This window comes from Crotalus tigris, unplaced genomic scaffold, assembly GCF_016545835.1.
Source record: "Crotalus tigris isolate CLP2741 ecotype Arizona unplaced genomic scaffold, ASM1654583v1 scf7180000018525.42219311030:4301911, whole genome shotgun sequence".
Taxonomy (NCBI): domain Eukaryota; kingdom Metazoa; phylum Chordata; class Lepidosauria; order Squamata; family Viperidae; genus Crotalus; species Crotalus tigris.
This window is the reverse complement of record NW_024097057.1, coordinates 2759627-2775241: the sequence shown is the minus strand read 5'-3', so window position 1 is coordinate 2775241 and position 15615 is coordinate 2759627. Positions and strand designations below refer to the sequence as shown.

Sequence of the window (15615 nt, the reverse complement as noted above, 5' to 3'; positions counted from 1 at the left end):
GCCAGTCTCTGCATCTGGGGTTAGGGAGGTGCATTTCCGAGCAGCCTGTGAAACCCAATGCTGGCTCGGTGCTTATTTGGGAAGGTTGTGAGTGCTCAGTGGGAATTGCGGGTGTTTGTGTAGTGATGACCTAGAGTTCCTGCCTTGGAACTTCGCTTTAACCACAGCCTTGAAAACTGGCCAGTGTGCTTAATGCAGCCATTGATACCAGGTGCCAATCTCCAGTTCCCCTGGACAGTGCAGCCTTTGAGACACGGCTTGGCTGTTTTCTCCCAGTTTGCCGCCTCCCAGTGCATTGGCACGACCGGTCCAAATTCTGCACCTACTGAGCAGAGTGGGTGGCCATCATTTAGATACTCTGCCTTTGGGGCCCAAGTGGCTAAGCAGCCAAATTAGGGGTATGCAGCTGGGGGGGGGGGGGAATCCAGAGGCAACTCTCTGCTGCTTTGGCCTTTGGAGAAAAGAGCAGCACATGAGCTTCCAAAGATGGTTGGCTCAGGAATTCTGGGAGTTGAAGTCCACAAGTCATAAAAGAGCCAAGGTTGCCTACCCCTGCCATAGGGTGATTATCCACCGTCTTTTATGGCAGCCAAAGCATTTGACACAGGATAACAACAAAACCCTGTATTTTAATGACTGCTATTTACACACCAAATCTAGTTTGCTTATAAAGATAAACAAGGCCTACTTGTATCAAGTCTGAGCCAGGGGAAATCAGATGCCTATAAATGATTCCCAGCTAGAATTTGAGGCAAATTATAAAAAAAAATCAAACCAATTTCTACCCAAAGGAGTCAGAGCCACCCACCTTATTCCACAATCCCTACGTTCCACCAGGAACGTAGGGATTGTGGAATAAATTCCAGCAGCGTGCTCTCTGACCAAGCCAAAAAGGCTGCCGTCCTGAATGGCTATTATTACCCACATCCCAAGCTGAATTTCTGAATGGCTATTATTACCCACATCCCAAGCTGAATTTCCAAGCTCTGCAGGGCTTTGTGCAACTTGGCCTTTTTCTTGCACGCAGGCTTAGGGGAACACCTACATCTAGTAAAGCCCACTGACCCATCCTGGGAGTTTATTCTTGCCGCAATTCCGGTCGCAAGGATTTACGTGCCTTCCAGTTCTTTGCCCCTGCCAGCTGTTGCATGAACTCCAATCATTTTGTTGGCCTTCCTCCACAGTGGAGGGGCTTCCCCTCCATTGCTTCTCCCTCAAAGCCTCCCGGAGGGGACAGATTGTGGGGGAAGTGTCCAACCACTTGGAGAGGAGAGAGGAGAGTCTGCTTCAGCCGATCAAGACTTGGTTTGGCCTTCAAGATTCCTGCCACATCTGCTCCTGGGCTTCTCCAAGGCCTGGCCGGCTTTCCAAGGGGCTCAGAAGTCATACTGGGAAACCAACACGGTGACCTTGAAGATGTGCTTCCCTAGAAGAACCTTCTGGGCAAATTCGCTCATTTCCACCTCCACCTCCAGGATTGCTGGGCCCAGGACCGAACGGGTGAGTACCAGTTCCCCCGTGTGCTGATCTGAGCGCTGGACGGCAAGTCTCCCCGGGCTGTTGGCCCCTAGGAGGGCGAAGCGCAGGCTGTCGCCCAGCGAGCGGCTGGTGGACATCCTGAAAAGGACCCAGGGCACCGACTGGTTGGACTGGAGGGGCAGGTAGTGGAACGAGATGGCATGGGCAGCTTTCTGGCAGGCTTGGCTGCCCATGGGGCAAGGGCTCCGTTCACACTGCCTGCAAAGAGGAGGTGGAAGAGAAACACCCGATCAGGACTGCCAAGAGTTTAGAGCAGGGGTTCTCAACCTTGGCAACTTTTAGACTTGTGGACTTCAATTCCCAGAATTCCTCAGCCAGCAAAGCTGGCTGAGGATTTCTGGGAGTTGAAGTCCACAAGTCTTAAAGTTGCCAAGGTTGAGAACCCCTGGTTTAGAGCCCTCTTAGGTGCCCAAAGACATGTCTGAATCGGGGGAAAGCACCCTGGCATCTAATGGGTCATAGTTATCCCAAAGGTGTTTTTTTCACAGGGTAACTGGACTTTCTTCAAGAAAGTGCCTCGTGAAAAACCCCTTTGGGATTCTGGAGGCAGGCTGTTCCACTGGTTAATTGTCCTCACTGCCAGGAAGTTTCTCCTTAATTCCAGGTTGCTTCTCTCTCCTTGATTAGCTTCCACCCACTGTTTCCAGTCTTGCTTTCTGCTGTTTTAGAAAATAGTTTGACTCCCTCCTCTTTGTGGCAGCCCCTCAAATATGCTAATCATGTCAGCCCTGGTCCTTCTTTTCACTAGACTAGCCCTAACCAATTCCCGCTGTCGTCTTTAGTCCCAGTTGCTGCTAAGGACCCCACCCTCCACCCTCATTTCTGGAACGTCTACTCACGAGGCCGACGTCTTGACATAAGTTGTGTTGAACTGGGTCTTGGGACATTCGGGTTTCACGCAACGGAAGCCACCAAAGACATTGACGCACATCTGTCCACGGCTGCAGTTGTCTTGATTCGCGGCACATTCATCCACATCTTGCAAAGACAACAGAGAAGAGTCAGTCTGCCCGTCTCCACCCTGGCGGTCTGGAGCCCTGCTGGGTCCTGGCAAACATTACAGACCCTCACCCTGCTCTAGGAACTTGGCGGAGGGTCAGAACTGCTCTGGGCTGCTGGCACTGTGCCACTCCGATCCCAGCAAGGATCCACAGCAAATAGACAGGGAAATGGATCCCAGCTCTGTGCAACTCCCCACTGCAACGGATAGCAATCCACATCCTTGCTCTGAAGAGATGAATATGGGGCAGGGTTGTGGAATCCATGCGCTGAGGGCAGCCCAGCCTCCCGGCACCTCTGGAATGAATGGGGCGAAGACCTTCAGCCCTGTGTTTTTGCATTTCCTTGACTTAGTCACTAAATGAATTGTTGTAAGTCAAGGACTCCCTGTATGAAATGCAAAAATACGGGGCTGCTAAGTCAATGGGAAAGCCAGTTTCATTTAGCAACCAGGTTCTAACTTAACCATTACAGTGATTCACTTAAGAACCGTGGCAAGAAAGGTCATAAAATGGGGCAAAACTCACTTAACAAACGTCTCACTTAACAGAAACGTTGGACTCAATTGTGGAGGATTACCACTATTTTAACACACACACACACACACACACACACACACACACAGCCTGCCTGATGAGGAGGGTATAATTGCTGCTCTACATTTCTGCAATTTATGATCCTCACTTTGAGGATGGGAGGGACTCACCGCTGCATATGTTTTGCTCCGCCTGAAACCGATAGCCGGATGGGCAGCTGCACTGATAAGACCCAGGTAGGTTCACACATTTGTGGAGGCAGATCCGGGTGTGGTAATTGGACTGGTAGAGCTGGCACTCATCCACATCTGCAGCGGAGGAAGGAAGCTGCTGAGTGGGTCCCCAGGGCAAGAAAAGGGCTCCCGGATCCCTGCCCAACTCAGTGCTCCAATTCTTGGGAAATGTTCAGGTGGTGGATTATGGGGGAGGTAGTGCCACAAAAGCAGGCCAATTGTTCCTATGATCCACGGAGTCTGGGTAGGAAGTACATCCCGCCTGCAGCCGTGTTCCCATGAGGAGCTGGTGGACCCCCAAGCAGATGTGTCTCTTTGGTAGCATGGACAATTTCCTGCTTCCTTGGCTACAGAACCATCCAGCAAAAGCGTTGGCTGACGTCGTATTCTAGCTCCTTTTTATTTTCTTGTTATCGCATCTGTGATGCAAGGAATGGTAGCATTCTGGGAGCGGCAAGTGCTACCAAGTGGGGTATATGGTTACCAGCAGGCCCCCCCCCTTACCTTGACACATGCCTCCCCTTGTCAACTGGAAGCCAGCATCGCAGCTGCATTGGCGGGAGCCCCCATGATTTTCAACACAGCGGGGTGGATGACTGACAGTTGCGTTGCTCACAGCTGCCCTGTCTGTGGTCAAGAGGTCATTGTTAGGGTGGACTTTATAGTGACAAATCAGCAGAACAGAGGGTGGGGAAGAGGTGGGACCTCTGCTGGCTTTTTACACCTTCCATTAGTAGTCCTCCACTTACGACCAGTTATTTAATGACTACAGGTAGTCCTAGACTTAACAACGATTAAAGGCAATTAAAGGTTTGAGGGGCTGCCACAAAGAAGAGGGGGTCAAACTATTCTCCAAAGCACCAAAGGGCAGAACAAGAAACAATGGTTGAAAACTGACCAAGGAGAGAAGCAACCTGGAATTAAGGAGAAACTTCCTGACAGTGAGGATAATTAACCAGTGGAACAGCTTGCCTCCAGAAATCATGGACGCTCCATCCCTAGAGGTTTTTAAGAAGAGACTAGTCACTTGTCTGAAATGGTATAGGGTCTCCTGCTTGAGCAGGGGGCTGGACTAGAAGACCTCCAAGGTCCCTTCCAGCTCTGATCTATTCTAAACACTGACTGTCAAAGCAGGTCTGATGCCGGGGGTCAGAATTTTGCTCTAGGGTTGGGAGCCCCCACCTCCAGGTCCTGCCCAGAGAGTGTCCCCACAGCTCCCTTGCCCTCCCTCCCCCCCTCCTCCTACCCCTCAAGGGAAGAAAGGAGCAGAGGGCCAATCCTGCTTCTTGGACCTCAGGCCTCTCTCTCACTTACAGGAATGAAGGGGGGCCTGGCAGTTGTTCCCCGACCAGCCAGTGGGGCACAAGCAGCTGTAGCGGTGAACAGCATCCAGGCAGGTCCCTCCGTTGGCACAGGGCTGACTGGCACACTCGCTGGTGCCTGGATGGGGAATGAAAGAAAGAGGAGATGCTTCTGGTTGCCAAGAGTTGAGACGCAGCCCTCTCCTCCCTTGGCAGGACCCAAGTTCGGACAGAATTAGGCCCCCTCTGAAAAAAGCAAGGATACCAAGGAGTGGATGTGGTATAAAAGGCAAACAGATAAATAAAATAAACTGCACGAATCATAAAATGTATTTTGAAGCAACTCAGCTCCCCAAAAGCAGGGACAAAGGCTTTAGACAGCTAGTCCATTTAGTGACCGTTTGAAGTTACAACAGCACTGGAAAAAAAGGGACTTAGGACCATTTTCCACCCCTATGACCGTTTGCAGCCTCCTCAGGGTCACGTGATCAAAATTCGAGAGCTTGGCAAACTAACTCATATTTATGACGGTCGCAGTGTCCCAGAGTCATGTGATCCCCTTTTGCAAGCTTCTGTCAAGCAAAGTCCATGTAACAACTCGGTTACTAATTTAACATCTGCAGTGATTCACTTAACAACTGGGGCAAGAAAAGTCATCAAGTGGGGCAAAACTCACTCAACCTATGTCTCACTTAGCAACCTAAATTCAGGGCTCAATTGTGTGGCCGCATCTGGGAGGTGAGACTGCTTAAAAGCCCCGATGGCAGGAGCCCTCTCCTTCCACCCACGTTTGCAGAAGGCCGTCCGTCCACTCCACATCCTGTTCTCCAGGCAGACCCGTGTCTCGGAGCCGGTCAGTGCAAAGCCAGGGTTGCAGACGAAAAAGACCTCGTTCCCCACGGCTGTCCCTTTGCCCAGCCTCCTGCCGTTGGTGGGTGCAGGAGGGAGGGTGCAGCTCTCTGCGGGGAGTGAGACAGAAGAAGAAACAAGGTAGAGACACGTCTTTGTTCCTCAAACAATCCCTGGTTGAATCAGAAGCAACTTTCCTGGTCATTCAGCTGAAGACAGACCTGAGAAATCCCAAGGCAAAGGGCCAGACCCCATTGCTAATTTCTTGCGGCACTTGTAACCAACAGGATCTTTGGAAGAACTCTGCCATCTCCAGAACTGGCTCTCATTTTCCTTCGTCCTCCCTTCCCCTTTTCCTTTTGTGACATGTCTTTTAGACTGTAACCTTTCGTTAATTCCCAGGAATAACGTGGGTTAAATAATCAGCAAAGACCTTTCTATTTTACCCTTTCAGATTTGGAAGGAGCCTGATGGCAGATAATCCACAACAAGTCTACTGGACTTCTACAAGGCAGATCTGGGTTCAAATTCAGCCTTGAAACAACCCACCTACCAAGGTGAGATAGATGTCAGAATGGTTGAAAAAAAATAATAATTAAAAATTATTCATGTTTATTCCAATGAAATCAACTCAACACCCTGTTCCCTGGATTCTGCAGTCTTTCATTCCACAGGAGTCCGTGGAGGTGATGGGGGTCAAAAGAAGCAAGATGGCGTCTGTAACCTAGGTGACGGACGCCATCTTGACTTTTTTGGCCCTCTTGGTTTGCTGTCCTTTTACCGTTCCGCTTGGCCGGCGGCTTGTGGGCACTGTCTGGCAGGAGCGCGAGCTGCTTCTTCAGGCTGCGCAGGCTGCGCATCTGGGCCGCCTCGTGAGCCGCGAGCAGCTTCTGCATCTGTTGAATGGCGGCTGCGACGTGCTGTTTGCTCAGACAGTTCTAGGCAGAGGAGGAGAGCGAAGCCGGTTGGGAAGGGGCTCCCCTCGGCTGGGTCTGCCCCCCAGAAAACAGATCAGCTGAAAGGAACTTTCTTCCGGCTGGCATCTCCTAAGGCTCAGCACCCAATCCACGAGGATGGCTCGGGAGTGGAAAGCCCAACTTGTCCTTGGGGCTACAAAGGATCTGAGTATCTACTGAAATCCTGTCTTTATTACAGGTGGTCCTTGACTTACAACATTGACTTCATTTAGTGACCGTTTGAAGTTACCACTCCACTGAAAAAAGTGACTTACGATTGTTTTTCACACCTACGACCATTGCAGCACCCCCGTGGTCATGTGATCAAAATTCAGGTGCTTGGCACAACTAGTTCCGATTTATGACGGTCGCAGTGCCTTGGGGCCACGTGATCCCCTTTTGCGACCTCCTGACAGGCAAAGTCAAGCCAGATTCACTTAACAACCGTGTGACTAACTTATCAACTGCAGTGATTCACTTAACAACTGTTGCAAGAAAGGTCTTAAAATGAGGCAAATTTCACTAAACAAAGTTTCACTTAGCAGCAGAAGATTTGGGCTCAGTTATGGTGGTAAGTCAAGGAGTACCTGTATTTTACAAATAATTCAAGGTGAGGAACATAGCCAACATACTCTCCTCCTCCTAGTTTCCCCATCACAACCACAGCCCTGCGAGGTGGGTGGGGCTGAGGGTGACTGGCCCAAAGTCATCCAGCTGGTTTTCATGCGTAAGGCGGGACTTGAACTCCCGATTCTGCAGTTGCCATCTTGACTTTTCTGACCCCCCCCCTCTCCTGTGGACCCTGTTGTTACAAGGAATTATGGGAGCTGTATTTCCCAACTTACTGGGAGAGGCAATTTGGAGATGTACATTTTAGACGATGACCACAGATGATTGTGAGTTGCCAAAGGAAACTTTTGGGGAACGATGTCTAAATATTGCATGATGATGACATCCTTGGCTTTTGGCTCCAGGCCACCCCCACCAGGAACAGCTGGCCCTTGTCTCCCCAGCTCCCCACGCCCCTGGGACCTGCTGGACATCATCTCCCCCCAAGCCCTTTCTGTGTCCTCTTACCTGGGTGCCGCTAAGGGGCAGAGGAAGGATCCCCAGGACCATCACGAGAGCGGCTAACCTGGGTAACATCTTCTGCTCTCCAAGAGGTGGGAGAAGGGGAAGGGCTTCCTGCAGAGTCCTCTTCTTCTCTTAGCTAAGAAGGAGAAGAAGCTGGACGGTCAATTCTGGTCATTGGAGAAGAAGTCCTTCTGTGGCAGAAGAGAGCCGGACCGTCTCCACCCTTTTCCTTCCTGGCCCATCCCGCAAATGGAGCCCCTGTCTTAACAGGGTGTGGAGTTTTTCTTCAAAGCTCTTGGCAATCCGACAGGTGCTGGGGAGGGGGGCTGACACGGGTGCCCTCCAATAGACTCCCAACCAACCTCCTGGGCCAATGAGCTCTGTGTGGGGGTCTGGAAACTGCTCCCCCCGTTCCCCTGCAGCAGGGACCCCTCCCTGTCAGCCTCCCCAGGGGTCTCCTGACCAGCCTCCCCACTTCCCGGGGGAGCTGCTGCCCGCCTGGCCAGGGGGGCAAAGTCTGCCCCTGCTGCAGCAGCGGGGTCGGTGGGCTGGCTTCGGGGAGAGGAAGGGGGGCAGCCGGCGAGGCCAGGCGGGGGCTGGGGAGGGGGGGCTAACCGTGATGGCCCCCCAAGCTTCTGATGCAGCTGCCCGCCCCCTCCCTCCCTCTCCTCCCCAAAGGACGGGCAGAGGAGGCGGGAAAGACGCCTGGAGGGGGGCGAGGGGACCACCTGGCTGGGGGTCTCTCCGGCGGCCCCCCCGACAAGGCTCCTCTCCGTCCCGTCCGCCCGCCCGCCCGGCTGCCTTTTATCCCCTCGGCCGGGCTCGCCCCGCGCGGGGGGCGGGGGCGCCTCTGCTGGGCAGCCGCTCCCTGGACGGGGCTGGAGCTGGGTCAGCAGCCTAGCAAAGAAGGTGTTTTTTGCAAATGGCCCCTCCCTCTGCTTTGCTGGTCGGATGGAGCAGAGACCGCAGCTGGAAAGCCCCCCCCCCCCAAGTCCCAGGAAAGGTGCCAGGAATGGACTAAGAGGAAGGGCTGTGGTGGCCCTTCAGGAGGATGGTGTCGGCTCCCCTGAAGGGGTGTCTCTCTCTCTGTGTGTGTGTGTGTGTGTGTGTGTGTGTGTGTGTGTGTGTGTGTCAATGGGTGCAGGAAGAGAGTGGCTTTGGCCCCAAGGCAGAGGCAGACAGCCAAGTCAGTGCTGATGTGGGGAGGCTGGCAGACACGGAAGGGAGCAGAGACCTAAACAAGCAAAGTGACAGCCGGCAACTCAGCCCAGGCGCCGAGAACCTCCTGTGAAGCTGTTCAGGTCATTCCAGGAGGCTCCCCTTTGAGGCATTCGTGAAAAAAGGAGGCTCCTTGAGCCTGGGATGTCCTCTTAGCATTTCCAAGACTTTCACTCTACCCCAGAGGAGGGTCCAGGAGGCCTCCTCCGAGTCTCAAGGAGCCTGGGAGTCCTTTCTCTTATGGGAAGGCAAACCCCCCCCCCAAATGGGAAGACTGCCCAGGGCATTCATTGGCGAAAGAAGGAGACCCATTCACAGAAGCGCCTGGGCGTTCTTGGCGCTTCCTCAATGCACAGCAGAGTCCAGCCTCCTTCTAGAAGAGGGATGGAACTTTTTCCGTACATGCGGAGTTCCAGAAAAGGTTTTGGGGGAAGTGAAGTAAAAGAGTAGAGAAGCAAGGTTGGAAGGGATCTCTTTCTCCCCTCCCTCCCTCCCTCCCTCCCTCCCTCCCTCCCTCCCTCCCTCCCTCCTCCCTCTCTCTCTCTCTCTCTCTCTCTCTCTCTCTCTCTCTCTCTCTCTCTCTCTCTCTCTCTCTCTCTCTCTCTCGTGGTTGCAGCAAAAGTAAAGCTAGATCTGAATAGCCCCGTGCAAAGGTTACACTTTCCCCACTTTCTCTGGCCCTCCCCTCCTTGACTGGTCCATCAGTGTCCAACAGGAGACCTTTAGGAGTTTTGGAAACGGCTGGGATGTTTGGCACTTCTCATTGCAGTTTCGCATTCGGTTCCCTGGCCAGGTGTCCTTGGAGGCTATTTTATTCCGGTTTGGCACCTCTCGTTCTCCTCCACGTGTCTCCCCTCCTGCTGTTTGTCTTCTCACTCCCAGGCCCACACTTACTGCCCCCAATTCCTCCCCCTCCCTTGCAATTCATGGCAGGATGCCAGTGAAGTGAAGAAGCTGAAGAAGGCAGACCTGACACACTGCTTATTTCAGGGGAATCTATTTTTGTGAGGAACCTGGACTGCAGCAGGACAGCTGAAGATTTCTGGCACTCCCTCGCTGGGTGGAACCTTTGCTGCACTGCACCTGTTCTTGCTTGCCTCCCCTCCCCCATCTTACGTGTCCCAGATGTCTTCTCCTCCATTGAGGTTCACCTCTTAAGTGCTCCCTTTACCTCCACTGTCTACTCCCAGGATCCTGTTCTTTTCACACACCTCCAGAGGATTAGGTTTATCTCCCACCCTTGCCAATAAAGCCTCCCATTCCCGCAAAGGATTCCAGCCGCAACAGGACTGAATCACGTGGGTTTTCTTTGGTCTGTTGCAGAGGAGAATGGCTCGTGGGCAGAAACGTCTTGTCCCAGTTTGAAGCAGCTGTCAAGTGTGATTGCATCACCTGAGCTCAGTTCAGTGGCACAGAAAACCACCGAGCTGGGCAGCAATGGATCAGGGAGCTGATCTAGCCTTTATTCCACACCTACTACTGTCAGGCTTGTCCCATCTTGGGCATTTAGGAAAGAAAGACCCTTGACTCCATTTGTAGCAAAAGGTATACTTTTACTAAAGCCAAGTGGCTGTAGCGTAGGCGAAGCTGGATCTGAGTATTCCTGCTCAAAATCTGCCTTTTCCCCATTTCCCGGGCCCTTCCCCCTTGACTAGTTCATGAGTGCCCAATAATATTTGAATTATTTGGTGTTTTGGTAATAGATTTGAGGTTTGTTCTCATGCTCGTGTCCTTGGATGTGCTGCTCTGTTCAGGATTGGCGCCTCCGGCACCTGTCATCCTGTCATCCTTGCCCCTTCCCGTCCTCTCCTCTCCCACGTTTTATGGCAGGCTGCCAGTCAAATGAACAGGCCGAGGCGTTTACAGTGGCACACCTGACACCTACTTTCCTCTATTTATGCTCAGGTACAGTAGATGCTGTTCCACCTTTAAGACATTTGAGGGAACTGACGGATATTCTTGGGATACAAGCGATACTGGGGACCCAAACCCTGTCAACCTCCTGCTTCTGTGCGTTCATATCCATCTCTCAGTGAGAGCTCTTAAGCAGTGGGGCAGCCCGTCCCCTGAAGGCATGAATGCTCCATCCCTGAAGGCTTTCACAAAATAATTGGACAGCCAGTCTTTGTTCAGAATAATATTAAGATCCCTGCGTCAAGCAGTGGGTTGGGATAGAGGACCTCCAAGGTCCCCTCCAGTTTTAGGATTCTGTGATTCATCATTGTATGCTTAGGATGGCAGCATGCTTCCAGCTTCAAAGAAAGTCCTTCTTCTAACCACTAGATGGCACTCAGCACCTGCTTAGATCACTGTTGATCCCACAGCTAGGGATAGCTAGCTCCTTTCCCAAAGTCTATGGAGATGCTTAATCATCCAGGTTGTCCCAAAGATGCTTTTCCAAAGGTAACTGGACTTTCTTCCTTTTCTGAAGAACTGAAGAGGCTTCTTGGATGCAAAGTGAAACGTTTTCAAGGAAAAAACCAAAAAAACCCCTACCTTAAATGTCTAGGGAGATTTTCCGTCATCCAGCTCATGGTTGTCCCAAAGGAGCTTTTTCAGAAGGCAACTGGACTTCCTTATATTTGGCCTTGCTCAGTCGAGAGAAAATATTTATTTACATAAGATATTTATTAACTGCTTCAAACTAGGAACTCTTCAAACAAGATCTGTTGGAGCAACAGAGCAAGTCAGAGTACAATAAGACAATTACCTATAATAACAGTTACAAGCTGTCTGTTCATTCATTCATCTCTGTCTGCTGGCAAAGCACAATTACTCAGAATCTAAAGTTTTTTTTTAAAGTATGCTTTAGAAAAGTTTTAAGACAGGGGTCCCCAACCTGTGGGCTGCAGCCCACTAGTGGGCTGTGAGGGGATTGCAACCGGGCCGTGGAAACTGCTGGGGAGTGCACACACACATCCTTACATGTGCAAGCAGTGGAGCTGCATGCGTGTGCAGAACCATCCCCCCCCCCGCCGGTCCATAAAGCCTGAAACGTAGGGGAAGTATTCCCTTGCAGCTTGCTCTCAGTGCCTGCTGACCTTGGATGATCTCAGAAAAATAAATAGGGTCATATTATTCTCCAGAGCACTTGAAGGCAGGACAAGAAGTAACGGATGGAAGATTATCAAAGAGAGATCTAAACTAGAACTAAGAAGGAATTTCCTGACCGTGAGAACAATTAATCAGTGGAACGGCTTGCCTCCCAGAATTGGGGGCTGCTCCAACATTGGAGATCAGCAGATATTCAAAGTGTGGGCTACACTGAGATATCCAAAATAGAGCTGTGCTGGCGCAGTGGTTAGAATGCAGTACTGCAGGATACTTTTGCTGACTGCCGGCTGCCAGCAGTTTGGCAGTTCAATCCTGACTGGCTCAAGGTTGACTCAGCCTTCCCTCCTTCTGAGGTGGGTAAAATGAGGACCCAGATTGTTCGGGGCAAAAAACTGACTCTGTAAACCGCTTAGAGAGGGCAGCGAAGCACTGTGAAGTGTTATATGAGTCTAAGTGCTATTGTTATACCTCCCTAAGGAAGGTGAACAATGGCAACCACTTTCATATCTTTTGTACCAAGAAAATAATTTGGACATATGGATGAAATTACAAAGAGTTGAGCTTTCTTGGAGGCACTATTTGTTTGTTAGAAGAATATGCAAAAAATCTCTAGAAGCCCCTCGCTCCTCTTCTTCCCCAAATCCTGATTCTGAATAAACAAACATTTAGCTAAAAGCACACCAGATGCTCACACTAAATGCCTGCGATCCAATTTGCTTCGAAAAGTAAATCCACGCTTCCATTTCTACCCTTGCTGTGTAATGTGATGTTACACTCGAGAGCAACCCAGGGGGAAGCCCACTGCCATGTTGTGAGCAATGTGATGGAGCAGCTGAGGCAGTCTGAATGTGAACCGAACAAGCATCGCGGTATCGGGTTGCCAGGCCCATCAGCATGTTTGAGGTGGGCTGCAGGAGAGCTGTTGGTGCTGTGGAGGAAATTAACCTTGATTGATCCCACAGTGTGAAGCTCTCTTGTTATGTCCATCGTGATCCGTGGCTTTTCATCCAGAGAACCTCAGTGCACCTTCTGATGAGGAAGGGCTCATTTTTGCTCTCTCTGTGATGGTGCATTGGTTAAAATGCAGCATTGCAGGCTAACTCACTGCTCACTGCCAGCAGTTCGATCCTGACTGGCTCAGGGTTGACTCAGCCTTCTATTCTATTCTATTCTATTCTATTCTATTCTATTCTATTCTATTCTATTCTATTCTATTCTTTGTGGAAAAAATGCTTTTTTCTTGTTCATTTAAAAGCTCAACGATGTATTCCTCCTAATCCTGGTCCTGTGATTTGGGTTCATGGCTCCATTTTGTACCTGCTTTGATAAAAGTTCAGGTCTGCAAACTATGTACAATCAGAGCTTGCCTCAATAGGCTGATCTGAGTTCTACAGAAATTGGTACATTTAAAGAGTTTATGTAGCATTGCCAAAGGCAACCATAAAATACAAGTATTAAAAAACAACACACACATGAACAGAATAAGAGAATGATAGAGTCGGAAGGGACCTTGGAGGTCATCTAGTCCAACCCCCTGCTCAGGCAAGAAACCCTATACCATTTCAGACAAATGGCTGTCCAGTCTCTTCTTAAAACCTTCCAGTGTTGGAGCATTCACCACTTCCGGAGGCAGGTTGTTCCACTGGTTAATTGTTCTAACTGTCAGGAAGTTTCTCCTTAGTTCTAGGTTGCTTCTCTCCTTCATCAGTTTCCATCCGTTGCTTCTTGTCCTGCCTTCAGGCGCCTTGGAGAATAGCTTGACTCCCTCTTCTTTGGGGCAGCCCCTGAGATATTGGAAGACTGCTATCCTGTCCTCCCTCGTCCTTCTCTTCATTAAAGAAAACATTAAAAAAATAATGACTTTTCTTGCAGGCTCCCAAGACTACTCTCTAAAGTTTTGCAGTAAAATACCCTTCCCCTCCAATCAGTTTTGTTTCCTCTCCCTGCACTAAACAAATATCGGACAATATGCAGAAGTCGGGCAGTGCAGTAAGAGCTTTGCTGGGCACGCACACATCTGCAGTCAAGCTCCAAACCAGGAACACTACGTTGTGGCTCCCTGCCAGCCTTCTGTGTTGGCGCTGCTGTCAACAGACCACAAATAGCTGCTTTAATTGCCAGCCTTATCTGTGCTCTGCCCATTCTTACCCCCTCCTCAAGCGAACTGCCTACAAGCCCAGGCACGCCTTTGCAAAGCCTTTGAGGCTGAGGATTATGGGCCGTGACCTGGAACAAACTCTTTGCTTGTAGGGGGAGCTGGCTGAAGGCAGCCGCCTCCCAAATGCCGAGATTTTAAAGGTGTGCTGCCACGTGTGTGTGTGTGTGTGTGTGTGTGTGTGTGTGTGTGTGTGTCCCCTGCACAATCCTGAAACAGAATTTAATTGGCTACCAAGTACATGTTTTCCTGTTTATTACATGCTACCTGATTAGCTAGGCTGGGGCTTAATTTTGTTGCACAACCAATTTGTATTGATTTAAAGATAGTTTAAAAGCAGCTAATTTGCTTTGGTTCGTTCCGTTCAAGTCACACAAATGAATGGGAAGTGCTGCTTCTAAATTTCTGGCTGCTGATTTTCATTATTTCTTCTGCCTTTGCTACTCCTGAGAAAACATGTTCACCCCCACACTCCAGGCTGGATAAAATCTCTCTCCTCTTCTGCAATTTCACTCTCACTTTCTGGTGATCTGCATGCTCTTGCATAATGGGCAGGTATAATGAAGCATTTACTCTGATTAAGAAGTTATTATCAGATGCACAATCTTATGCAAGGGACTAAGCAGATTAAATCTTCTCACAATTAAAATGTTCATTGAAAAGCACGCACAGATTCACACAGCACATCAGAGAAAGGAAGAATCTTAGAATCATAGGGTTGGAAGGGATCCTGGAGATCTTCTAATCCAAACACACACACCCCCCCCATGGTAGGAGACCTTATTGTATTCTAACAAAGGCTGTCCAATCTTTTCTTGTGATGACCCACAACTTTGGGAGGGGAGCTGTTCCACTGGTGAATTACTCTCACTCAGGAAGTTTCTCCTTAATTCTAGGTTGGGTCTCCCTCTAATGCGTTTCCATCCGTTACTTCTTGTCCTGCCCTCAGGTGCTCTGAAGAGTAAGTCAATCTCCTCTTCATCAAATCTTCAGAGAACACCAAGCTGGGGTGAAATAGCCTACATTTTACAAGATAAACTTAAGATTCGGAAGGACTTGAACCCTGGGCCCTATCCAAGGAAGTGCAATCCAGTGATGAGAAAAGTAAGTTTTTACACTTAGGGAAGAAAAACCTAATGCACAGGTAATAGAATAGGTGGTACCTGCCAGAAAAGCTCTCGGTACTATCCCTAGGACTGCATTGGCCTGTTTTTGCAGCTGCAGCACATGGCTGGCTCATACTTAAGTGGCTGTCCGCTAGGACTAAATCCCTCTCGCAGTTACTACTGCTAAGCCAGGTACCGCCTACCCTGTACTTGGGCATTTGGTTTTTCCTGTCCAAGTGCAGGACCTGACTTTTCTCACCACTGAACTGCATTTTCTTGAAAGCACAGATACTGATCTTGTACTGACAACTCTGTAAAGGAATGATGGTTCCTCTGATTCCTATTTTCTAATAATGTTAATGCAAAAATTGATAGTTCTGATAATGCCCTAAGTCCTGTCCCTCAAAACTCCAAGATCCACCAAGTGAGAAACTCCCTTAGTACTTTGTTCACCAGGGGATCATGAAAAATAGGTGCCTAAGGGCTCCTAAAGAACAAGTCTCTTTCAAGAGCCTCCAGAGTGGTCTGGGAGGTCATTCTCAAAGCTGGCTTGAATAACCATGAATAATGGTCTGTTTCATCCAAACACAGCGGT

The 15615-nt window shown here is 50.0% G+C and overlaps 1 protein-coding gene across 3 annotated transcripts; it reads right to left on the bottom strand.

The window, feature by feature from the left end:
• Window positions 1–435: 435 nt before the first annotated feature.
• Window positions 436–9856, bottom strand: LOC120312724 (fibulin-7-like). Of its 3 annotated transcripts, none has more exons than XM_039353853.1 (9): window positions 9675–9856; window positions 7491–7623; window positions 6239–6395; window positions 5397–5567; window positions 4622–4747; window positions 3812–3934; window positions 3245–3382; window positions 2379–2517; window positions 436–1737 (listed from the first exon to the last, which is right to left on the bottom strand). In XM_039353853.1, exons 2-9 carry the CDS (start codon window positions 7557–7559, stop codon window positions 1377–1379), a joined length of 1284 nt encoding a protein of 427 aa, XP_039209787.1. In that variant the 5' UTR covers window positions 7560–7623; window positions 9675–9856; the 3' UTR covers window positions 436–1376. The 3 variants fall into 3 exon arrangements, with proteins under 3 accessions (XP_039209787.1, XP_039209785.1, XP_039209786.1); XM_039353851.1 differs by having other exon boundaries at window positions 9822–9851; XM_039353852.1 differs by lacking the exon at window positions 9675–9856 and having other exon boundaries at window positions 7491–7692.
• Window positions 9857–15615: the final 5759 nt, after the last annotated feature.

Excerpts from the sequence above, each read along its gene's own strand:
- LOC120312724 (XM_039353853.1), bottom strand. The coding sequence starts at position 7,559 with ATGTTACCCAGGTTAGCCGCTCTCGTGATGGTCCTGGGGATCCTTCCT. Across the intron at positions 2,518-3,244 it reads GGAGCAAAACATATGCAGCG|ATGTGGATGAATGTGCCGCG; the intron begins GTGAGTCCCTCC and ends TGTCTTTGCAAG. Across the intron at positions 1,738-2,378 it reads TATGTCAAGACGTCGGCCTC|GCAGTGTGAACGGAGCCCTT; the intron begins GTGAGTAGACGT and ends TCCTCTTTGCAG.